This window comes from Peromyscus leucopus, chromosome 7, assembly GCF_004664715.2.
Source record: "Peromyscus leucopus breed LL Stock chromosome 7, UCI_PerLeu_2.1, whole genome shotgun sequence".
Classification (NCBI taxonomy): domain Eukaryota; kingdom Metazoa; phylum Chordata; class Mammalia; order Rodentia; family Cricetidae; genus Peromyscus; species Peromyscus leucopus.
In genome coordinates this window covers 33,748,245-33,773,429 of record NC_051069.1, presented here as the reverse complement: position 1 = coordinate 33,773,429, position 25,185 = coordinate 33,748,245, and the positions used below count along the sequence as shown (strand labels likewise).

General features: G+C 41.0%; 1 protein-coding gene across 6 annotated transcripts; it reads right to left on the bottom strand.

Moving 5' to 3' along the window:
- Positions 1-2,035: 2,035 nt before the first annotated feature.
- On the bottom strand, positions 2,036-25,115 carry LOC114691126 (von Willebrand factor A domain-containing protein 5A-like). 6 transcript variants are annotated; one of them, XM_028866266.2, is made up of 21 exons: positions 24,990-25,115; positions 24,664-24,843; positions 23,581-23,687; positions 20,849-20,906; positions 20,528-20,730; positions 20,006-20,228; positions 19,714-19,889; positions 19,220-19,334; positions 15,319-15,488; positions 14,998-15,086; positions 14,470-14,614; positions 14,002-14,081; positions 11,596-11,710; positions 10,728-10,892; positions 10,350-10,450; positions 9,856-10,109; positions 7,713-7,811; positions 7,498-7,605; positions 6,890-7,020; positions 3,583-3,712; positions 2,036-3,070 (listed from the first exon to the last, which is right to left on the bottom strand). In XM_028866266.2, exons 4-21 carry the CDS (start codon positions 20,889-20,891, stop codon positions 2,985-2,987), a joined length of 2,433 nt encoding a protein of 810 aa, XP_028722099.1. In that variant the 5' UTR covers positions 20,892-20,906; positions 23,581-23,687; positions 24,664-24,843; positions 24,990-25,115; the 3' UTR covers positions 2,036-2,984. The 6 variants fall into 6 exon arrangements, with proteins under 6 accessions (XP_028722099.1, XP_028722103.1, XP_028722098.1 ...); XM_028866270.2 differs by having other exon boundaries at positions 23,581-23,656; XM_028866265.2 differs by lacking the exons at positions 24,664-24,843; positions 24,990-25,115 and adding an exon at positions 23,905-24,015.
- Between the last annotated feature and the right edge of the window lie 70 nt (positions 25,116-25,185).

Genomic DNA, 25,185 nt, shown 5'->3' with positions numbered 1-25,185 from the left:
TTTAATCCCCAGCACTTCCCTACATGAGCAATGTCAGCACTCACAACCAATTCCAGCTCCAATAGCTTGGTTGTAGGACCTTCTCTCCTAATAATGACTGATACATTATTTGGGACTTTGAACACTTAGGGCTTGGCAGTTCCTTAGAACTTTTCTAGCAAACAGAGCCTAGAGGCCCTTGCCACATCCTTGTGTATACCTTACAATCATTCATCATCCATCCCTAACCCTGCTGTCTCTGTCTTGAGTAGCTTTTGGAACTCTTAGCCTCAATTTATTAGTGTTGTTCTCTTGCTGCCACTGTCGGCCCAATGCCGTTTTCTCACTGCCAGCTCAGATTGTCCTACTTACGGGGAAAAAAGAATAAATACAAATAAACAAACAAATAAATAATAAAGGATAGCAAGTGTGCTGGTATCACAGCCCCTCACGTAAATGGAGATTAGCACTAGCATGTGTCTTCTCTTGAGCCCCCTGTGGCCTGGATGAAAATGAATACAGGGTTTTCTAGCATTCATCAAGTCTTGGCTTTCATCAAGTGCATTTTTCAATGTGTCTCAAATGGTCATGAGTAGAACTTGTCTTCAGCCAGAATGTAGCAGCGGCAAGGGTTACAGCATCAGAGGCAGTCGTGGCCTAAGTGCAAACAAGTGGGTGACTGAAGAGTTCTAGGCAGTATCCAGGAGTAGAACAAAAGGAAGCACATGGAGTGGAGACAGTGAGGATGAAGGAAACATAAAGAAGGCAGGAAAGGATGGAATCAAGACTGATCTGTGGTCAAAGAAGAGACAACGACTGAATAAAAAAAAAATTCTACATAGAACAAGGCTTTTCTTCAGTTTTAATGGTAGAACCTTGAGGCAGTAGTGGGTGTGTCTTTTTCCTGTGGTCAACTTCCAGCAGATAGAAAACAAATCCAAGGTAATGGTAACACATAGGAAACAAGAAACACTTTTCTAAAGCATGTACGGCTCTTTAATGTTCAGGAGACATAAAAATGTCATCCATGGCCGGACGTTGGTGGCGCACGCCTTTAATCCCAGCACTCGGGAGGCAGAGGCAGGCGGATCTCTGTGAGTTCGAGGCCAGCCTGGGCTACCAAATGAGCTCCAGGAAAGGGAAAGGCGCAAAGCTACACAGTGAAACCCTGTCTCGAAAAAACCAAAAAAAAAAAAAAAAAAAAAAAAAAAAATGTCATCCATGAAAGAACAGTTCAACAAATGTCCCCAAATAAAACTTTTATTAAAGATTTATTTTTATATTTAATTATGTGAATGTGTGTATGTCTGTGAGGGTGTGTGAATGTGAGTACAGTTGCCAGTGGAAGCCTGAAGAGGGTATTGGATCCTTTGGAGCTAGTGTTACAGGCAACTGTGGGACACCTAATATGAGTCTTGGGAATTGAGCTCTGGTCCTCTGCAAGAGCAGCACATACTCTAGACCACATGGGCCATCTCTCCTGTCCTGGCAAACAGTACTTTAATTGTGAAAACTGACAGTTAACCACATTTGAAGTTTTTTGTTTGTTTGTTTGTTTGCTTGCTTGTTTGCTTATTTGTTTGTTTGAAACAGGGTCTCTTTATATAGAAATTCACCATGAAGGCCAGACTGGTCTCAAACTCACAGACATCTTCCTGCCTCTGCTTCCTGAGTGCTGGGATTAAACGCATGCATCACCATGTCTGGCCTGAATAATTTTTTTTTAATTATGTGTGTATGCCTGTGTGTCTTTGTGAGGATATGTGCACATAAGTGCAATTGTCAATGGAGGCCAAAAGAGAGTTCTTAATACTCTAGAGCTCAAGCAACTTGGATACTGGGAACTGAACCTGAATCTGATGGAAAACCAGCACACTTAAGGACTGAACCAGCTCACCAGCCCCTGGATCTGAAGAAAGTACAACTGATGAAACATTTCCTCACATGGAAACTCAAGAAGAAAAAAATAGTAATATAGCAAACATGCTGCTTTAAAACTGTCACTACTTCTCCAATTTAAAATTGAATCAATCAACAAAAGACCAATACAGCAAAGTCATAGTACAAATAGACACTTTAATATTGGTAAAACAGTAATCTGGGGGAATAAGGACATTTGCTAGGATAAGGTATGTGAAAAGTGAGTGTTCGAGAGATTGTGGGAACACCGTTCTTCATGCACTAAAATATATATATATATATATATATATATATATATATATATATATATATGCAGGTATCAGCACAGCACAACGTACATTAGTTCGGAGTAAACCAGGCCACAACCAGACTCATAGGCCTAGTGGGTTAAAGCTAGTTCTACGGATTTCATTATCAACCTCTTACAGGATGATTAATGGTTAAGGATGGATGTCTATTCACAAATATGACTCAACTCAAAGCACTTAGGCAGGAAAGAGAGTGGTAAGGAGTATAGAGGGACAATGAGGGGGCATGAAGAATGTTCCCAACGGTAACAATAGGCAACATGAAACCTTGAGTCTCTGTGATCTTGAAGTTACATTGCCCCTGAAGCTGGCTTTCAATTTACCTCCAACTTCTTCCAAGAATGGAAAATTTCAAATCATCTTGAGTATATAACATATAAATGATAAGTATGTAAAATGGCAGGAGAGTAGAGAAGGGATAAAGACAATTATCTAATCCAGGCATTCTCTAGCAGCAATGCTACAGTTCTTAGACCGGAGTGTAATCTGTTTTTAAAAGGCTGAGAGAAACATCACTACATGCAAATGTTTTGTACTACTCCAAGACAGGAAATAGTTTCTATGGTTACCAGCACTTTTCAGAGGGGACACACAGACACCGAAACTTGTATCCAGTGGGAGCTAGAACAGATAGCCAAAGCAGTGTAATTGTCTTTCCCTTTTATAGTAGGATACAGGCCATAAGGTACTCAAGACAAAAATGCATCTCAGCAGAAGAGAAGGTGAAGGACTTGGCAGGAGGCAGGGAAAAAAAGAAAGACTTCCTTCTCCTGGGTATCAGTCTTTAAAAGTGAAGATCGAGGAACTCACAGATGTCTTCAAGAGTTTATTGGCAGTACTCATAAGCTTGGTGAAGTCACGGACTGTGAGGAGAACAAGAGTCAGGGCTTTGGGATAGCAGGTACGAAGGAAGCGCTTTCCTTGACCTCTCTCATCCTCTCAAGACATCACGCTCATCCATACTATATCTTTCCTCCTGGCTTTTCCTTTCTGTGTGCCCCAATTTGCCTTTAATCCACTCTAATTCAGAACTTTCGTCAGCAGGGAGACAATGAATGCCCAAGGAGTATTTGTTCTCAGTCCACAATTATTGACACTCAGCTCAGTACTGAGTGAGAAAGGACAGTTACTGCTACCCTGTGTCCTTGCCATCTCCCCATCCATGTCCCTTCCCCATTTATTCATCTCTTTCCATCCCCAATTACACATTTCAACCATATTTCACCATAGAGAGACAAGCTAAGGGACCAGGAAAGCTGAGTCAGCATGGGGGAGGTACATGGGGTACTCTTCAGTGCTCACTCTCTGCTAGGCCTAGAGACACAGGAGCTGGCTTCCTAAAGGAGAAAGAAAGAGGCAGGGAATGTGCTCCTACCTGCATTGTTCTGAAGCCACACCACAGCCTTTCTTTCCAGAAGTTCCCACTCATCCTTCAATTCTTTGCCATTGGCATGCAGCCAGATCACAGCCAGCACTGTGGCCCAAGCTGAGGAGGGTTCCAGCACCTGCACAGATAGTGAAGACCCTGATGCCCAGGATGGAGCAAGAAGTCTCTCAAGACGACACAAAGAAAACTTCACTTGTTCCCTATCACATATCCCCAAACTGCTGCTACATGGAGTTCCTTGGTTCCCTTCTAACCCCACCTTGTACTTCGTGTATCAGACATTTTCCCTGATTATCAGGTTAACAACCCACTGAGTCTTAGGATGGAAAAGTCTCTAGCTGTAAGTCCAATGCAACCACTAGGTCAGCTATGGGAACCCATCAAACACTTCTGAAGAGGATGGTCCTGCTGGGCCCAGAGAAGAACATACATAAATAGCTGTCTTTAAAATGTTTTGGTTACGTGAATCTTCTTACCCCTTTCCACTATGGAAGGGGGAAACAGGAAAAAATAATGTCAACTCAATAATTATAACACACACACACACACACACACACACACAATGTCATACAAAAGTAAAATGGTTTACCCGGTATAATCCTGTAGTGAATGATAGAAGTGGGACAGAAGACCAAATGAGTTTTTACTAATCACATTGTTGAATTGAAAACCTCAGTAACATAATATCACCCATGGGTTGTAGCCCACTGTTTCTTAGAATTTCAGTTTTGAGACTCAGCAGAACAATGGACATTCCTGTTTGAGAGTCTGACTCTCCCCATTCAGAAGCAGCCATCTTGTCCCCTTTGAATAATGCCATTCCAGTACTTTGGCTTCTTCCCTAGAAAAGCTGCTCATGGAAGAGCAAGAATGCCAGGCTTGTTCTCCTTCTCTAAGAGATCATGACAGTTTTAAAATATAACCTGAAATGGCCACATCCGGAAGTAAACATATTTGTGAAATTCTCTGGCCACAGCAAAAGCATTGGACTTTACAAGTTAGCTTGTGGCCTCCACCAACTCTCAAACCTGTTGTTTCTTGATGCGTTATCAGCCAGCTGAAATGTCTGGTTTCACAAATAACTTCTGTTAAAACATTTTGCCTATCTGTTTGGGAGGCAACCAGGCAGTGGGACTGGGTCCTGTGCTCAGTGCATGAGTTGGCTGTTTGAAACCTGGGGCTTATACAGGGACCCTTGGCTCAGCCTGGGAGGAAGGGACTGGACCTGCCTGGACTGAGTCTATCAGGTTGATCCCAATCCTCAGGGGAGTCTTTGCCCTGGAGGAGATGGGAATGGGGGGTGGGCTGAGGGGAAGGCAGGGTGGGTGGGGGGAGCAGGAGGGAGGAGAACAAGGGAATCCGTGGCTGATATGTAGAATTAAATTATATTGTAAAATAAAATAAAATAAAAACAACCCTGCCCCATTGCTACTCAGGGTCTCTCCTGCTCTGCTGCTGTGTCAGATGGATGGAGAGTCCCAAGTTAACTTGAAATAAAAAGACATTTGCTTTTGAAAAAAAAATTGTGTCTTTCTTCTCCTTGTATGGGTGAGAATTTAGAACCAATACCTGTATTTGCTTTTATTTATATTATATGTTGTGATCACTTTATGAAATAAAATCCAGGTTATCTTATCTAATGCTATTGGAATCCAGACACACTTCTCTATTACTTTGTACATCAAAACTCTATTGCATAGCTTATCTCTTAATTCTGCCATACATCAATAGGAACATTTGGGCCTACATGTTCATCAGAAACTTCATTGGGAATACTAACTTACAAAAAAAGGCAGAACTTGGTGTATTTAAAAAACATTTTAGTTTAAATACTTTTAAAAAACTACAATTTAAAATACATTCACTATTTAGTGCTATGGATTTTCAATGAGTTTGTACTTGGTCCAGATATTTATTTTTTTCAATAAAATCTCTTGTACTCAAATATTATACACCAGGTCTCTTGATTTCTTCATTCTGTTAGCCTGGCTGCCATCTTCAAATGGGATTCCATGTTCATCTCATATGTGTTGCTCTCAATCAATCTGTGCCAAATCTCTTGATCCCTGTATCATCTTACCAACTTTTATAAATTATCCTTTTGATTCTTTGTTCTAAAACAGCATTTTCATATAAAAAAAACACAATGCTAGACATATATCGTTTAAAATTTTCAAACACCCACATTTTTAAAAGTAAAAATAAACAGCACAATAATTTTAGCATTTTGTTGTTGTTGTTTCGAGGACTTCAGATTGCAGGGTCTTATACTTGGCCAGCATGAGCTATAAATACTTGGGAACTGTATCTTTGAGTTGCTCGTGTATTTTTTGTAACTCCAGATACTGCAAATTAGCAGCTTAACATGTAATCCAAAGCAAATAAGTTCTGCAATGTATTTTTGTGCTGATTCTTTGAAATAGCTATGTGCTCAACACACTGTACTTTAGTTTATAACTGTGGCTCTTTATTTTCCATTAGTCACATAGGGTGTGCATTCCAGAGATACAGTAGCTACCTACCACTAGTAGATACTATACTGAACAGTGTGGCTAGAGACTACATGGAGTTTATTTCATCACATTCCAGGTTTAGAAATTATTCAGAATAAAATTTGTCCTTCATTTTTCTTGTAATTTGTCCTATATTTTAAGAATTGCTCACCAGTTAGATGATTTATCAAGTTATCTTACAATTTTCAGTGTAATTCATCCATATCACCTTAATTCAATACATTTAAAGTAATTGGTCAGCCTATTATAACTTCAATAAACTCTGAGTAAAGTGTAGGTCATATCCTTTGATCGAAGGTGACGCCATAATGGGACTGTTATTAGGGTTCTTAAGATACAGACTGGCATTGAATGCAACTCTACCCATCACTGGCAGATGGCGTTTGTAACATTCACTTACATCTATAAATAGCAACACAAAAGAAAACGTCTCTACTTAACTGATGTGAGGAACAAGTAACATGTATGCTAATTGCTTAGCTAGCTAATTTTTACTTTTACAACTAAAATAACTGACATAGAACATAAATGATGTAGAGGAGAATTTGAGGTTTTCTTTTGTCATCCCATACCCTTGGAATGAACTTGATATGAATATTAGTCTATTCTTGCTCTTACAGTTCCATTATAATCACAAAAACTATCAATCTCTGTTTACTAGATATTAATCTAGTCCATATCACCCTCATATTCTCCTATCTTAAACAGACCTTGATTCATACTAAGTTTTACCACTACCAGTATTAACTTCAAAACCAAATACCATTTTCTTGGGGTTTTACCTCAGTAGGGTGTGCAGCCTTTATGTCTTCCAAACTAGTACCTAGAACCTTAGCCAAATCCTCATTCATATCCCAGGAACCATCTGCATTTTGGAGAAGGATCAGTTGTGCAACAGTATGCTCCATGCTCCCTTTGAGAAGAGAAAAAAAGGTAAAGTGTTGGGAAATTCTGTTGCTGCTGTATTTTTGGCCTACCTGTGTGGCTTTCTGAATTCTGAGCCATGTAGTAGCAAGAGTGTGCTGCAGAAAGAAAGCCTTTCAGAGATTCTCATGTGGTGTCTTCATGCCCCAAATGTGAAGGGATGGCCAGGATAGAACGAGCCAAATCAGATGTCAGCTCAGTTCTGTAGGCCCTGCCTAAAAGGAGTATATGTAGGAAGAGATGGCAAAGAAGGATTTGTCAGTCTAAAAGGCACCAGCAGCGCCCATTAGAGGTTTATAGATCCTATATTGTAGTCCAATGGAATTGGGCTGACCATGGCAAGTACAGGTACTGGACAAAGCTTACCTGCTATCAAGTGTGCTCAGTAGATTTCTTGGTAGGGAGACTTGGAAGAACGGTTCTTTAATACCCATAGATCGGAGAAACAAACTAAGGTCTGTCTCACCTTGTTCGTAAGTGTGCAATTTGAGTATGTTGGGCAGCTCAGGGCGAGTATCTGTGTGAATCACGCATTTCGTCGTCGTCTGGGGGTAACTAGGCTGTTGGGGTGTGCCTAAATGGATGTGTGAGAGACACACCTTGGTAAGACAATGTCCTTGGGAAAATGACCACTGAGATTGTAAGGACCATTACAACACATTGAACTTAAAAGATTCTCACCATCTGGCACGCGCGCTGTGAGTGTGCTGTTACCTGTGCCTGCACTCCTTGGAGGCTGGCCTCCAGGAGCATTGGCGCTGGGTGGAAGTGTGCGGCGACCTGAAAGACACCAATACAAATGTTTACACTGCAGTATCCTTGCTGTCTGAAGCTGACAATGACAGTGAAATTGGACGATTTGAGACACAAGCACTCCCATCTTCTTCAGCTTTAGTCAGCACCTATGTCTCTCATTCTTTTCCCATGTGCGGCCTTCTTGTGCCCTCTCTGACCCACCCAGCTTTCTACCTTCCTCCCTCTGAAACCCCTAACATGCAAGAAATAATCTTTCATCTGTCTTTTGATTCATCCCAGGGAGCTCCTTTCAACCATGTCTTCACTTGAAGTGATTTTTTTCCCCATAAACTTGCTATCACTCCCCAAATGCCCTTGCCAGTGGACTGTGTCAGTAAGAATAAGGGTGAAGGAGTGGTGTTGGCAGCTTCTCCAGGCCCATATCATGACACTCCCTCTCTCACTTTGGTTACCTTCCATCTGTCTTCACATTTCAGCCTCCTTTGTTATTTCCTATGATCTCCTGAACTATCTGAAACTCAGGCTACTGACTTCTACTCCATTTCAACCTCTGCCATCAAGTTGAGAATTCTGCTACCCTTGTGGGTAGCATATGCCACATCCTAATGGTAATGGACACGACTTCCTCAAATCCAGGGACTCTGCCTCTATTCTACTTCAGCACCAGCCTCCCCACTCAGGATGAACTCATTCAGCATTTTTCTACTTTTCAAAAATTAACTAGCATTGATATTTATATACAGTGTGTCTAGTGTTTTAACTCAGAGACCATTATATTTGGTCCCTGTCCACATTTTAGATTACTTAAATCCTTTGTTCTTCTATTTTCCCCCTTCACATCAAGTTCCTCGCTATCACCTTTGTTCTTTATGCAGTCCAATACTTTGCACACACTTACCAACTACACAAATTCCCATCAGTTATTTCCTTTTCATTACATCTAGCTGGCAAAAATTCTAATTTTGGAATCAAATCAAAACTATATCCATGTCATTTTTATTCAGAAATGAATGAGCATTGCTGTGGTGATATATTGTGTCCCCCAATAAATTGTGCATCCTAATAAACTTATCTGGGGTCAGAGGACAGAACAGCCACTAGATAGACATAGAGGGCAGAAAATGGTGGCACACACACCTTTAATCCTATCACTTGGGAGGCAGAGATCCATCCAGATCTCTGTGAGTTCAAAGCCACACTGGAAAAAACCAGGCATGGTGACTCATGCCTTTAATCCCAGGAAGTGATGGCAGGAGGCAGAAAAATATATAAGGCATGAAAACCAGGAACTAGAGCTGGTTAAGCTTTTAGACTTTTGAGCAGCAGTTCAGCCGAGTGCCATTCGGATGAGGACACAGAGGCTTCCAGTCTGAGGAAACAGGATCAGCTGAGAAGTTGGCAAGGTAAGATTAGCTATGACCTGTTCTGTTTCTCTAATTTTCCAGCATTCACCACAACACCTGGCTTCAGGTTTGTTTTTATTAATAAGATCTTTTAAGATTCATGCTACACATTGCTGAAATGAGTACCCCAGATCATGATTGTCCTTAGGTGTTTTAAGGGTATCCTTATCCTGAACAAATGACGTATTTCTCTCTGAACATTCCATTACAACTGTCTCCAGTGGCTCTTCCAATCTACTCCTGCTCAATGACTTTTCTTCTCTATATTTCAGATGGTCTCCACCATTAGTCGTCATTGTGCTCTTTAACAATCTAGTCATCCAAAACTCAAATCACCTTTAGCTTTTAACTTTTGATCATTCAAGGTTTATATGCATTTTTGACATTTTCAAATTTTCCTTGTTTTTTTTTTTTCACAACACCTGGTTTCAAATAACTTTCCATATACATACGTGTGTGTGTGTGTGTGTGTGTGTGTGTGTGTGTGTGTGTGTGAGTGAGTGTTATTTCCTTGGAAGAAGGATGTTTAAGACTTGTAATATGGAGGGACAAGAAATAACATGGAACTTGAAACTTGAGAATGTTTTAAATATTTTCTTTACATAATATTCTCAGAGAGTAAAAAAAATCCTTATTCATAGAAGTATTTATGGGATAAAACTTACCATTACCATAACCCCTTGCCCTCATATAGGAAGCACTGAAGAGAATTGGCCTTGGAATATCTCTATGATACAGGGGCCCATAGACTGGCTCATTGAGTTCCTTGTTGATAGCAACAAAAATGGTGAAAGAGCTTATGATTCCAGACTCTAAGCTGATGTTCAGCACATCTCTCTTAAAGATTAGTGTTGTCTCTTTGTAGCCAAAGTCTCTGGCCTGGATCATGGACTTTGCGGCAAGATGATGACTTGTGAGGCTGAAATAAAAACTTACTGAGAGTAAGAGGAAAACCCACATGCCTTGTAGTTGGAACTCTGAAAAATTACACATCACAGAAGTAAAGGAATGTGAGAGCAAAGGGGAGGAAAGAGGTGAATGGGCAAGAAACAAAACATGGTTTTAGGGATGCAGTTGGGTTCAGAGTCAAGGGAAGGAACTCAGCCATCAAAACCATAGGGATAAAAAAGAAAGAAGGGGAAGAAAACAGAATTCTCACTTGTCATCAGGCTTGGGATGTAGAGAAAATGTCACCTTTTCTTCATAACTTTTGCCATGACTGGTGTATTTGAGACACACTTCACCTGTAGCCTCGTCTTGCTATAAATTAGAGGAAAAAAGTAAAAGAGAGGCATCACCAGGAAGATGGTGAGGATGTAAGCTGCAGTCCCCTCCACTCCCAGCTTTATATATTCAACTTTCTATCCAGAAACCATGTGTTCAGGAGAGCAGAAACCTGGTGTGATGAGAAGAATGCTTGGCCAGTTCCAGGTAGCAAATACAATAACCTACTAAAATTCAAAATCATCTACTTTATTTACTGAATCTGTCAGGGCAATAGTTGCACCAAGAAGAGAGACTAATATTGTGGACTCACCGGTATCTGTCCAGCCAGCAGGCTATAGGTGATTATTCTTTGACCTCTAAAGACAACAGTTTGCTCTGGAGATAGCATGTGTACAAACAGCCCAGGAGGCAAATCCCAGCTCAGAGAGATATCCTCTACTATAGACTGTAAAGAACGTCTCAGGGACCTAAGAGCCTGGAGGAGAAGAAAAGGCCGAGTCAATATAAGCAAGCAATGATAGTGATTGGTACCATTAATGACCTACTGTACATAGGGATCATAAGATATAATGAATGTTATGTCTAAATCCTACTGCTGTATAGAGAAACGGCCTTATTGCTCCTCCTTTGCAATCTAAAGTTAAGAGATTTAACACATCATTGTGAGAGATTTAGTAAAGATGATATCAGTGAGGCAGAAGCTTAGGCATATGTCTGAAGAGGGTTTCTCTTTGCACATACGAATAAAATGGTGCATTAATTGGAAGTCACTTTGATTTTATTATACATTGCCCACTTGACCCTTCTCCTTTACTTGACATCCTTTGCAGTGATGGTTGACTATAACACTAGAAGAGGCCCTAAAGTACAGACCTGGACTCTTAGGCACGACAATGAAAGCTCTTAGTCTGTCTCTCGTGTCAACACAAAACCCTCAACTCTCAGCAACACATCTTTGAGCTTATGCCTAAGAGGACTAAAGACAGTTTTTCCACCTAATATATTGGGCCCTCTTTCCATAGGCTAGAACTTTCCCCACTAAGTACAGGAACTAAATATTGGAGACATGAGGAAATCTGCCCTGCAGGGAAGCTGGACTCCTGCCCTTGAAGAAATACCCCCACTCTGTCTCAGATCTGATTCATGTTACCCACTTTTTACACATGTTGCCCCCCCACCTTGGACTGCATCCTGTCGCTGCCTGTGATAAACTCTGCAGTACCCCCTGACACCCGGGCAAGGTTCTTTACTAAGGTGGTAGAGACCCCTTCTCCAATGCCAAATGAGAAGCATCTGTGAATGTAAGAAGATGGAGGTTAAAGACAGAACTTGATTGGAATTACCAAATTAATGCATCATCAACAACAATTATATGAAGACAATGTACTAAAGAATAACTGTCATTCACTGATTATGTTCTATTTTAAAGATATATAATAATATATATCACAGTTACAATTTATCTATCAGGGGTCTCCTGAGATAATCTCATATTTCATTTTACACATATTTTTCAAGATCTGGAGCACAAAAATTAAAGAAATCTGTCCCAAGTCATACCCCACAGCTGATCTTTACACACACACAGTTTCTCTTTAATTAAAAAAAAAAAAAGATATAAAATATCAACAGTGGCCTGGCGGTGGTGGCGCATGCCTTTAATCCCAGCACTGGGGAGGCAGAGCCAGGCATATCTCTGTGAGTTCAAGGCCAGCCTGGTCTACAGAGAGAGATCCAGGATAGGCACTAAAACTACACAGAGAAAACTTGTCTCGAAAAAAAAAAAATGTCAACAGCGCCTTCCTGACACTGCATAATGCTTGTCCTGGCAGGCACAATGTCAGGATGAGGAGTATGTTCCCTGCCCTGCTAAGGGTAGTTCACATTCTGTCCAAGTCTATGCACGGCAAGCAGTGTTTTATTCATGGGTTAATTTCCCAAGAAGAACAGTATACACACAGATAGTATATTATTGGTAAAACTAGCAAGCATTTTAGATGACATCAAACAATGTTCATTGTAAATCAACCCACTGTAACTTAGGACTGTTCATTGGTCTCTCTTGACTGGGTTAGTGTAAGTCACAGCTCTCAGTGACATCAGTTTTAAGAGCAATGCTCTAAAATATTCAAAAACCAGGACCAGCTCTTAATTACAGAGAACTGACTAGGATTTCTCATCCTATAGAACACATCCCATCATGATCTTTATTAAAATTTCTAATATGAACTTTCAACTGTGATTTATATCTAAACTATAAATTATCTTTATGGATAAGATCAAATTGAAAGCTTGTAGTGTTAGACTTTTTGCCTAGAACTCACTAAAGTGCTTCATATGGATGCTAATAAAAACATTAATTACAATGATAGCAAAATTTCATAACACTTAAACTGTATAAAGATAATTCCTGATGTTTATATAATTTTATTATTTAACAATCACAGCGAACCAATTAATAAATACTATTACTTTCTCCATTTTTCAGGAAAAAAATATAAAGCTTAGAGAGTTGAATTGAACTCATCATTTAGTAAGCAAATAACTACGTAAGTGTAACTTACAGGAATTAAATAAATAGCTTAGGTTCAAACATTCATTGTGGGCTCTGCTCATGGGAACACTAGCTGCCATTTCCTAAACCAGAAAGCTAAAGATCTACAAATATTTCCCTTTCATTCTCTGAGAGTTTCATCCATGTCTACAATGTATTTTGATCATGTCCACACTTGACTACCTGCTCCAAGTCCTCCCAGGCCCTCTGCTCCAGCCATTTCCCCTGCCAATTTCATATCTTCTTTTCATAGGCCAATGAGTCCAGTCAGTGTTGTCCATATGTGAGTGGGTGTAAGACCATGCCCTGGCACAAGGACAACCTGTCAGTGGTCACTGCCCTGAAACACACTCACTTCCCTGCCCTAGCAGTGTCCCTTTGCCCAAACTTCGCAGGTAGAGAGTGCGTGTCTCTCCCAGCTATGCTGAAATTTCTGCCAAGTATTGTTTTTAATAAATACCATTTGAGAACATTAAAAAATAAGATAACTGCAGTATGTCTTTACCAAGATAGTAAGAACATATGGGTCAAGACCTTAGAAGGCATCCATTTACCTTCTGGAACAAGAAACAAATACAAATGGACAGGCAAAAATGTAAGCTTGGGCTTTCAATGAGCAGTGTCCCTTGTAATAGAGTTTTGGACAAAAATCCTCTAGGGACATAGTCAAAAGGTTCAGGTGACTTGGAAAGGGACAGACCATGAAATTCATTAGGCTCTAGAGAGATTGATATTGTCAGCTGCTGGGCTATAGAACTCGGAGAGGAGAGTAAGAGCTTTCAGAGGAACAGTACCACTTAGACATTAAAGAACTAGAATTCGTCATGGGAAGCATCTTCTTTATAAAACATTTAGAGTTGATAAAAAAAAGTAAAGAGGAAAATAAAATGACCCATTGATCTATTTACTGTCAGTTTAGAAAAAATAAGGCAAATTAGTTTTTTTATGTAATTGATGTTGTTTGGAATATTGCTTTTATTGGCCTTGCTAAAACTCAGTTTCCCCAGTAGAAATGAGACTGGCCTTCTACCTGTGCCTTTTGCTGTGGAACTTAACTTCCTTGATTACATTAAAACTTTCAGCAACTTCTCCATCTGTGAAGACAAAGACCTGCACAAAACAAACACCAGAACACCCATCAGGCCACTGTCAAGTTCAGATTAAGAGAACAGAACTTAACTGGAAACAATTCAACTAATTCACATCCAAGTCTCTGGTGCCTCTTTAAACAGGCAGGAGACTCCTAATCTCCAGTGTTGTGTCATGTAGAAGGTTTGCACAGGGTCTCGGTGCCAGATGCAGAATCCTTGGGAGTTTCAGCCATTACCTGCATTAGTTTGTCTCAGTTAAGAAGACAATCTTCCTTTCACTCTCCCATATAGTAGAAGCCTGAACTACACACAGCATTTCCATAGTCTTGCACTAATATTCAAAGCCATACATTCTTGAGAATTTTCATCCCCTCCACCCCTTCTGTTAGTCTTGTTCCAATTCTTACCTGTAAGGGATGCCCTGGAATGGGGGGTTTCCTAAAAACTTTCCGCAGTGGTGTTAAAAGTTCTGTCCCTCCTAGATCTGCCAGCATAAGCTTTACTTTCTCCACCGCTCTCTCCATGGATTCCTGAGTGTATCTCACACTCTTCCTGAAAGAAGCAAGCGCATGTGGTCACATGATGGCAGCATCAGGTTGCCAGGGCTGAGGAGCCCCATCAAATAACACTCCTATCCAAATTCCCCCAAGCCCAGTCAACTTTTCACCAACCTTTTCACAATGTGCTTCCTCCCTTTAAAATATATTTTATAGGATTTTACAACATTCTGCTTGTGCATGCGTGCACGCCTTCTTGCACACGCATGTGAGAGCATACAGGTGCGAGGTCAGAAGACAACTTGTGGGAACTGATTCTCTCCATCCACCATGTGAGCCCTGGGGATCACACTTGGGCTGTCAAGCAGGGTGGTCAGTATTTCTACCCGTGTGGTATGTCCTCCTACTTCTGCTTGACGTCTCCTTCTAGACACTTACGGAAAAAACGCCTCATGAGTGGATCCAAATCCAAAGATGTTGAAATAGCAGCCCAAAGGCAAACTCTTCAGTAGCAGAATCAATGTTTCCTGAAGGTGAGGAAGGAGAGTGAGTGGAGTAATTAGGCATACACATAACACAAATGCCAGCTACAACTGAGGAGGTTGACTGTCATGCTCCTTTTTTCCACCTTCTACTCTAAGGAAAGCCTGAAAACTCAGACAAGGAACATACCTCCATCTCAAACAGACCCTAACTGAACCCCTCAGATTCATCCTCAGTGAGCATATTATTAATGGGAAAGAAAGAAGCTGTTTTTACCTTAGCAGCATCTATTCTCAGCTGAGACCTGTTCTGTCTACTCAATGGTTTCTTCATACTTCCTGAACAGTCCATAAAGAAAACAAATTCTCCACATTTTGTTGAAGTCTCCACTTCTGGTATATCTGGATAGAAACTCACCATTGCACAAGGTGCTCCCATTATAGTATCTATAAAGAAAGAATATGGACCTTGTAAGACGAATAGAAACTCAAGAATCCTAAAGTCCCAAGAACACTTTGCTAATACAGCAAATCTCAGTTACTTGGGAGGCTACAACAGAAAAATTACAAGTTCAAAGGAATCTTAGCTACAAAATGAGTCCAAGGCCAACCTGGGCAATTTAATGAAGTCCTTTCTCAAAGCAAAAAAAAAAAAAAGGACTAAAAAGAGTGCTGGGGATATAGCTCAGCTGCAGAGTTTGCCTAATATGTGAAAGACTCTGGATCCACTCCCCAGAACACATACTCTCACACACTCACTCTCACCAATCTCCCTATGGCTATTGGGACCAGAACAGCGAGCTGGAAAAACTCAAGCTCAAACCCTATTTTTTTGTTTCTTTCTTCCTTGTGAACAGTCTACTTGCAAAGGGCTGGAGGTGAGTTACGTACATTCAAGAGATAGAAGTCGAAGAGATGTGAACCTGAAGAAAGAGGGTTGGCATGCCCAGGTCACAGTGACAATGCTGTCAGTGCTGCTGCATGTCCATTTCCTGGCACCTCAACAAATTGGTGAGGCACTCTAGGTTAGCATCTGCCAAAATCAGCCAACAAATTTGAATGCCCTCAACAAATCAAAGCCATGGGAATTTACTTCATTGGCCATTAAGACTTTAATTGTCTTATATAGCTTGGCAGGGAAATCTATCTGCTGCCACGCCTGAAGACCTGAGTTGCTGTTCTGGACCCACATCATGGAAAGAAGGAGTGACTCCTACAAGATGTCCTCTGGCCTCCGTATGAACACCATGGCACACACACAGCACTATGGCACACAAGTCCACACATCTACACACACAGAGTAAATAAAAACATAGTAAAAATGTTTTGCCGGGCGGTGGTGGTGCATGCCTTTAATCCTAGCACTCGGGAGGCAGAGCCAGGCGGATCTCTGTAAGTTTGAGGCCAGCCTGGTCTACAAAGAGAGTTCCAGGAAAGGCGCAAAGCTACATAGAGAAACCCTGTCTCCGGGGGGAAAAAAAAGTTTTAAAGACTAAGTACAGTTGAAAAGTGATGACAATGCTCATGAATTTAATTTTTAGGTTGACAAATTATAAGAACATTGGTAACAATTATGTATGCCAGTATAAGTCTATCTGCTTGGATTATGATGTATTCACTAATATTCCACAGATGAAAGAGGTGTCTTGAAATTCATGTTGAACTCCAAGCACCTTATTGAAACAATAGTCTGAAAAAGACTGCTCTGTATGCATACATTTTTGAAGTCATGGATAAATTTTTTATTTAAAACCTAATGAAAATTAATTATGGAATTGAAAAACAAGTATTGAGATGTAAGTTCATTGAGAAGGGCAGGGTTATTGTAACCCCAGAACGATTGTTTAGAAAGTATATGAGATTACACAATTATACTGTATTATCATTACAAAGTCAATCTGGGATGTCAGGTCTGAATTCTTACTAGGGCTTTGGCTCAGTGTGACCATAGATAAACGGGTTCAGTTTATTCTCTTACCCATTGTATACTCAAATAATTAAATGGATAACATAATAAGTAAGTATTACCTAAGAAGGATTTGATAGGATATTAGTGAAAAGATAATTTTTACAGAATCCAACACTAGGATATACAATATATAATGTGGCAACAGCTTTTTGTTTAATGTGTGTGAGATAGATTACTTTTCTGGATAAGATGAGCTCACCGATGGAGTATTTCATGGCTGCTAAAGAAAGAGTTCAATAAAGGCATAGGAGAGGATCAACTAAAGTACAAACAAGGAATGGAACTCCATGGGAAAGGAATTGCTTCTAGCGAGCTGTCTGTAATTGTCTCGGGAAACTCAGGATGGGCAGCTGGCTCTATGAAAACATGATTGCAAAGGTTCATATTGGTGAATTTAAATGTGAAGCTGTATTGGACAAATGTTAGCGATGAGAGATTGAGATGGCATTGAAATGAGTCCAACCAATGGGCCACACACGGCCAATAACAACTAAGAATATGGCCAATATATACATGTAAATCAAGTGTATTGTTCTCAAAGGTCAATTTTGTAGATGATGATGCCATGTCACATTGTCAAAAGGCCAGGCAGACCTGTATGGACAAAGATTGTCAGTAACACATCTTTAAAGCATTTGTAAAGACACACAATCATAATCCCAGACATCACTGTGATTATCACTGTCCCTAACGATGCAGAATTACACCTGCATGGAAACTATCCCAGAAGCAACAGGATCACTGAACCAAGCAGCATAATGAATGGTGGCTTAGGAAGGCCCAAGATTATAAAAGACTGACACGTGCTATGCCAGATAGAGTTACAAGGAAATCCTCTCTGTCTCTGTCTCTGTCTCTCTGTTTCTGTCTCTGTCTCTCTGTCTCTCTGTTTCTCTGTCTCTGTCTCTGTCTGTCTGTCTGTCTGTCTCACTTGAGATTTGGAAAAAGACAGACCTTAAATCAAGAGACTAAACTTACTAGGAAGCTAAAGAGAAATTTACATACTATATTAGAGAAATTAAAAAACTAGAGGAAAACAAACCATTCAGAGATAGATGATGATGGTTTAATTAATAACCAGGAGGACACAGAGCTTGGCAGATAAGATAGTATAAACATCAAATTTTAGCATTTTAACTATTTTGATATGAAAAATACTGAACTTCACATGAGATTACATGCCTATGTGATCAATTGATAAAAATTATTTATTGAATTTAAAAAGCAGAGCTAAACAGTCCTAACCTAACCACAATGATTACTTTCATACTTTGTACATTTACAAATGACTCCTTCTAATCTCCCTATTTTACACGGTAATTTGTTATTTCTGAGTTCCTTTTCCTTGCTTTCCATTTTTACAGGATTTTTATTCTAAATTATTTCAACTTGTCAATGAGTATTATTTGAATAAATATACTTTAAAGCATGTTGTTGGGGGCACAGGAAATTTTATTCCAGTGGTATTTTCTTATTTACCAATACTTTATATTACCAAAATGTTGGGGGCATCCTCTGCCTTGTTTACTCATATCTACATTTGTTTCCTGAAGATTCCAAAAATTAGAATTGTCTAAATTATCATGAATGTTAACACATCTGATCCAAATTCTCCTACAATGCCAAGTTATCTTGCTGTTGACTTTGAAACAGGCAAATTTTATCATATTTATTTTTAGTGTTCTCAAAATATATTTTTATTTATTTTGATGACTTTTATGTGCATATAACAAATCCTGGTCACACTCACCATCCCACACTCCCTTAGATCTCCCCTACCAAACACCTTTTAACCTACTACAAGTTCCGTCCCAAAATCATGTCTTTGGTTTCTGAAGCATGAAGCATTATTAGATTGGACATGTTTGATATTTTGAGAAGTGAAAATGTTATAGAACTATTTTGAATTGTATCTGTCTCAAGACTGGTTATGGTTCATGTTTATACCATTTACATTTTTTTCTTTTGAGTTATTTGTTCACATTTTTTCTCCAACTATTTATTAGTGGGCTTAAATTTGTCTATAAGACACAACCACCTTATTCTTCGTTAAACTATTTTTGGTTATAGAAGTGCAAAGACGCTCAGTATTTTGCACTGATAATGTTTTCCTGGCCACTTGACAAAACAATGAGAAGGGAAAAATTTAGGGTGGTTTTAAGACAGAGTGTCCTTCTAGGAGGTGACTTATAAGTGAGGAAGAAAATACCTGATTCTCTTTCAGGCATCCCCATCTCCACAGTTACACAGGGGCTGTGCACCTTCCTGTAGAAAATCAGGAGTTCCACATCCTGGTCAAACTTGTGTCCTTCAGCCAAGGATACCTGAGTAAGAGACCAGCAGAGAAGAAACATCAGAACTACCACTGACTGCTTTGAGAGTTTGAAATCAGATCTAGGACTACAGGCCTCCATGAACAGCATGGAAAGAGTTACTGTCCAAAGGGTATGTACAAAAAGGCAGTAGTTCAGAAAGTGAGGAGGATCCAGGAAGGTTGAGTTAGGACCAAATCAGAAGAGGATCCAGGAAGGCTGAGTTAGGACCAGGCCAGAAGAGGATCCAGGAAGGCTGAGTTAGGACCAGGCCAGAAGAGGATCCAGGAAGGTTGAGTTAGGACCAGTTCAGAAGAGGATCCAGGAAGGTTGAGTTAGGACCAGGTCAATAGCTAAGGCACAGAGGACTGGCAACTCTCACACTATTTACCTGAGCAGAGGTCTTGTTCTCTCCAGTGTAGTCAATGGAACTCAAGGGACAGTTGCATTGGATTGTCCTGATACCAAGCTGGGAGCTGATGGTGGCAACCATGCTGAGTGTGTAGGGCAGGTCCTCCAAAGGGACTATTGGGGTCTTCAGATCCAGGCAACTGTCCACAGATTGATCTACAGAAGGAACCTTAATTCTGTTCCTTGTCAATACATCAAGCACTCCAAAACCTTACAGTGCTTTCCCAACATATGCTACCACAGACAGGTATCCAAAATGGAGAGGTACTCACCAGAGAGATGGTATCTAGGATTCAGGGTTGCTGGGAGCACATAACACAGGGCCCCATCATCTTGCAGATGAAGCTCTTGCACATATTTCAGGGTGAGTGTCACCTTTGACCCTGGCTGCATGTTTCCCACATTGCAACGGAAGACATCCTTGGAGCACTTATCTTCTTCTAATAAGTAAGGATAAAATCCCCCAGAGAGGTCCTCTTCATACTTTAAGTGGGCCTAGGGGGCATAATGGGAGGGGTAGGAAAATAAGATAAAGAAGACATTCATGAATAGACAGGATATACATAAAACTCAGACTGTTTCAGAAGGACTTTGATAGGTGCTATAACTGGTAGAGCTACACTCTAGGTGACTAAAAATTATCCGTGTCCCAAATAATTATAGACAAATGGATTAGAAGTGAATGAAGGGAAGAACATTCAATACTAGAATTTTTAAGTTGCTGCATTTGATAAAATCTAAAGAGAAAGTCCTATGGAAACAAGCAGGGGCGAGAGTGAACTCATCCTTCAGACCTCGTACTTGTCCTGCAACTCTGCCACAATTTTCTTCCCATCCACCAAGGCCTCAAAGCTGTAAACAGCAGTATCTTCATCCGTGGGGAACACAAAGAAGGCCTCCAAGGGGACTTTCTCCTCATTCTCATAATTTAAGGTTGCAGACACACCAGCCACAAAATCCTTGATGGACAGAGTCACAGCAATGCTCTTCAGTGCCACTGGGGAAAGACCAGTGTTCAGTAAATAGTTCAACAAGATGTGCTAGAGTCAGACCCACAGGCTAGAACTAGCTAGGGTCTAAAGAATTTGGCATTAAGAGTCTTGACTCTTGCTTACCTGGGTCCTTTATACCTGTGAGTAAGCCAGTAGCAAGCACCATGTTGACACTGTGTTTCTGTGAAAAAACACATTATCTGCTACAGTAGATGGTTAAAGCCGACCATTCAAATACCAACCCATTCTGTTTCTCTGGCACAGTGCAAGGAGACATGCAGAGGGGCAGTTTTAGAGCCAGGAAGAAGAGGTGTGGGGTAAAGAAGACAGAAATGTCCAAGATAAGCTTCTATTAAAGGGTACCCCCGGTGGGAAGATGCAGGAATCCTGAATTGCCCACAAACAGGAACTCTCTAAGGTTGCTTCACACTTCAATTCCATTTTCTCTAAAGTGTGACTAATAATACTACATCTCATGCATACTGAACAGGTACCATAAGTTTAGCCCTTCAGAATATCAGTAGGCCCTTTTAAGATGAGAACCATAGCACCAGCATACAAGCATGTCAATTCATATGGATGAGCTTCTTAGACGAGGGGAAGATCCTTAGAAGGCATTCGTCAATGATGACAGGTGTTAGCAGTGCTCCTGTTGTTATATTCTGTATTTTCCAATAAATATCTGCTGCTTATTATTTAATTCATACTATTCAGAGAACTGTATGTGAGGAGCTGTGTAATCCAAGGGATGCCTGCATTTTTGACTCCTTGTTGGCGAGCTGCTTTGGTCAGAATTCAAACACACCACCAGTTTTCAGTCCAAGGTTTTTTTTTTTTTTTTTTAAATATACATATGCATATGGTAAGTGCAATATAGCCTCAATTTAAAACTAGAGTATCCTGCTAGGCATGGTAGTACACACCTTTAATACCAGCACTTGGGAGGCAGAGGCAGGAGAATCTGTGTGTTCAAGGCCAGACTGGTTTACAAAGGGAGTTCCAGAACAGCCACTGATATTACATAGAGAAACCCTGTCTCAAACACACACACACACACACACACACACACACACACACACACACACACCTAAGGTATTATAATTTTATTTCTATATTATAATATTTTAAAAATATAGCATATGTTATGTTGTAAAATGATAGACAGAGTGCATGCTTCCAGGTTATGATTTACATGAAAGCCTTATCATAGGATCTATAGATTGTGTCTCAGTGTTTGGTAACTATCCAGATTTTAACAACCTGTAAGTCCATTAAGGATGGACCCCTCCCTCATGGCTGGCTTTGGACGCCACATCCTGGTAAAACTGAAAAGAGAAACATGACCTTGGTCCCACTTTCCCACTTTAGGATTGAAAATACATATGGTATGAAAAGATGGAGGTAGTAGGGCTTTGTTGGAGGCCATTATGTAGGCCATTACAGGGAAGGTCCTTTGTTCAGGTCAAAAGAATAAAATCTGAGTTCTACCTTTGGTCCTGGGTAGTGCCATACATTACATACTATTGTCCTTCCCTTAAGAGTTAATCCAGTTGGGCCTGTCAATCACCTGGCCAGGAACCTCTCCAGAAGGCTGACAGCTAAGGAGATAGGAGGAACAACTGTCTTCTTAATGAGATAATAACCTTACCAAGCCCCTAGCCCTCCTACAGTGTCAACTTGACAGAGCTCCTATACACAGGCCGCCAATGTCTGCTGACTTATGTGAATATTAACTCAAGAAGCTTTAACTTTTCTTTTGACTTATTTTGTGTTTTTTTCATATACCAACCCAAAGCCTGAGCATGCTTTTCTTGGCATTACGGCTTTCTGGATGTTTCTGTAAAGGCCTGCCTCTATTATAGCCACTTACATGCCTAATTTAAAAGGCACCAATGGCCTCTCTTTGTCCTCCTGGCATATGTCAAGTTTTTTTTTTTTTTTTTTTTCTCCATCTCTAATATCACTAGCCTTGAGCTTCCTTCCAAGTCTGCTTCTAAATTCTTTCAAACCCATGAAAGTGAACCCTATTTTCCCAGTAGCACTAATGACGGGCCTAAAATTTTCCATGACAGCATTCAGTAGCTGATCATTCCCTAGCTTTCCTTCCCCAGCCATGACAAAATGTGCCCCACACTGCTGTGGCAGGCACCAGCAAGGGTACTTTTCTCTGGAGCTGAAGTGCCACTGTCTGGATCACACAGCATGCTAAGGACCACTGGATGCTTTGATGCAGGTGTGTTGGCCCCAGGGCAGCTGACTCATGTACTTACCCTTCCCTGGGACCTACAAGCCATGAAAATGAAGGCTCTTGAGAGGTCAGTTTTTCTCTGTAGCCCAACCCCACCTCAAGGATTCTAGAGCACTTGACAGTGATACTCCTGGGCCAGTGATCCTCATCTAAATCACAATTTCAAATGCATTCTGAGTTGTGATAAAGCATTTGCTTAGCATACAGAGCATGTGCGCATGCACACACACAGAGGGGGGTGAGGGAGGGAGAGAGAGAGAGAGAGAGAGAGAGAGAGAGAGAGAGAGAGAGAGAGAGAGAATGCACAATCACCATGCTGATCACACATCTGATATACCCAGCCCCACTCCCACAAATCCACCACAGCTATGACTCTGGCTCTTCTCTCCACATTATTCTTCAGTAACTGGGAAATAAATCCTGGCTGTTAAAATGGTTTTTCACTTGATATTGCAGCAGATGAGCACGCCTTAAAATAATATTCTGCAACAGGTATATGAAAGCAGAGAGCAGCTAGGAAAACAAGCTCAGAAAGGGGGGCTTCCTTTAAATGAAAAATTATATATTTCTAACAACAGCAACAGGGAGCTTCGAGCAGGAGACTCACCCAGGAGCAGCTCAGCTGGAGGATGGGCTGTGTCTGGCAGCAGAGATCTCAGGCTGGCAGTGGCCACTGCAGGAGGCTGAGAGAGGAGAGAGGCAGACCACAATCACCTATAATGAAAAACAAAACAAAAACCCTTTATCTCCTGAAGCCAACCTCAGAGTAAATTTCCCTCACCGAGGGATTTCACCCTCCCTTCCAACCTTTCTCATATAAACAGTTGGTTGTGGAGGCTTCCTTCTTCTGTCTCTCAGGAAGAAACTGAGAAAGGTGCCTCTAAGTATGTAAGGGGGAAGAGTATCCCCAAGTGTGACCAGAACTACTGACCCTGATGCGGCTGGAGGACAGAGGGAATCTCACTGAGTCGGGATCTGCTCTGGTGTGGACCCCTTGAGCAGTGAGACTGCAGTGGCAAGAGGTGGGAGTGAGAAGAAACAGCTGGCCACACCCCCTCAGTTGGCTGATGGGAAATCCAGAAGCTAGAAGCATAGCTTTCCAACAAAGGGGGCGCGGGGAGGGGGGGGGGCATTTCAACTTTAAATTGTCTGCCCTTGATTTTCAGTACCCTAGAGGGTTGTTTTGTTTTTGCTTTGTTTTTGTTTTTGTTTTGCATAAGGTCTTGAGGGCTCCAAGCAGGTTCTGTGGTAAGAGGCTTAAAGCTGCACTTACAGCACGATTTTGCATAAAACTGATAATTTAGTTGACTGTGAAAAGAAAGGAACTTTGGAGCTGAGAAGAGGAATGGAACGAGTTAAGGAAGTAGAGAGAGAAAGAGAAGGGGAGAAACAACAGTCAGGAAAGCAGACAGACAGACAGACAGAGAGGAAGAGGGGCTTGCTTGAGGCTATTAAATGATTCAGTGATTCTTGCAACCCGAGAAGTTTTCCCTAAACTTCCAATGGCGCAGAAATCTCCCACAAGTACTCACTCACTGCAGTTTGAACAAGCCCCTTAAGAGGATGGGCCTCCAAGGCCTGGGGAGACGGGGGAAGGGAAGGCAGTTTAGGTGGGGGGTGGGGGTAGGGCAGTGTGTTTCTAGAGCAGGGTCTGGGATTTGGTCCCGGAATCTGCAGCGCTGCCACTTACCTTCCCCAGAAATCCCAGTGCTGCGAGGCAAGAAAAGTGAAAACAGCTGCAGATGAATTTTCCTGGAAGACACGCCCACTTCTCTGGCTCTGTTGTAGCATAGCAACTCCGTGACTAAAGCATCCGCAGAGAAGAGAATCTCTTGAATTTCACAGCTTGCGGCTTGCCTCTGCCTGGCTTCTGCAGAGGAAGGAGCAGAGGGTAGGCAAGACAAGCAATTTGTTTTTCAAAAGAAAACGCTGTAAAATTACAAAGAAACAAAACAAAAAACATAAACAAACAAAAAAAAGGCATGAAAATGAAACTTTTATAGGAGACTTAATTACCAACAGCTTTACATCCCTGTGCTTCTAGTCTAGAGGCTTCCGTGTCGAGGTAACCATTGGTCTAGGGCACACGTGTTGCCTCAAAAGGCAGCGCAGTGTCTGTGTAGAAATCACATCTGGTGCTGTTTCTCACTGCTGGCTGGCTGGAGTATCTGGCAGCAAGAGTCAGAAGCTGTAAAGTGAGCAGAGTTCTCCC

Excerpts from the sequence above, each read along its gene's own strand:
- LOC114691126 (XM_028866266.2), bottom strand. The coding sequence starts at position 20,891 with ATGGTGCTTGCTACTGGCTTACTCACAGGTATAAAGGACCCAG. Across the intron at positions 20,229-20,527 it reads AGTTGCAGGACAAGTACGAG|GCCCACTTAAAGTATGAAGA; the intron begins GTCTGAAGGATG and ends TATGCCCCCTAG. Across the intron at positions 7,021-7,497 it reads ATTGCACACTTACGAACAAG|GGAGCATGGAGCATACTGTT; the intron begins GTGAGACAGACC and ends CTCTTCTCAAAG.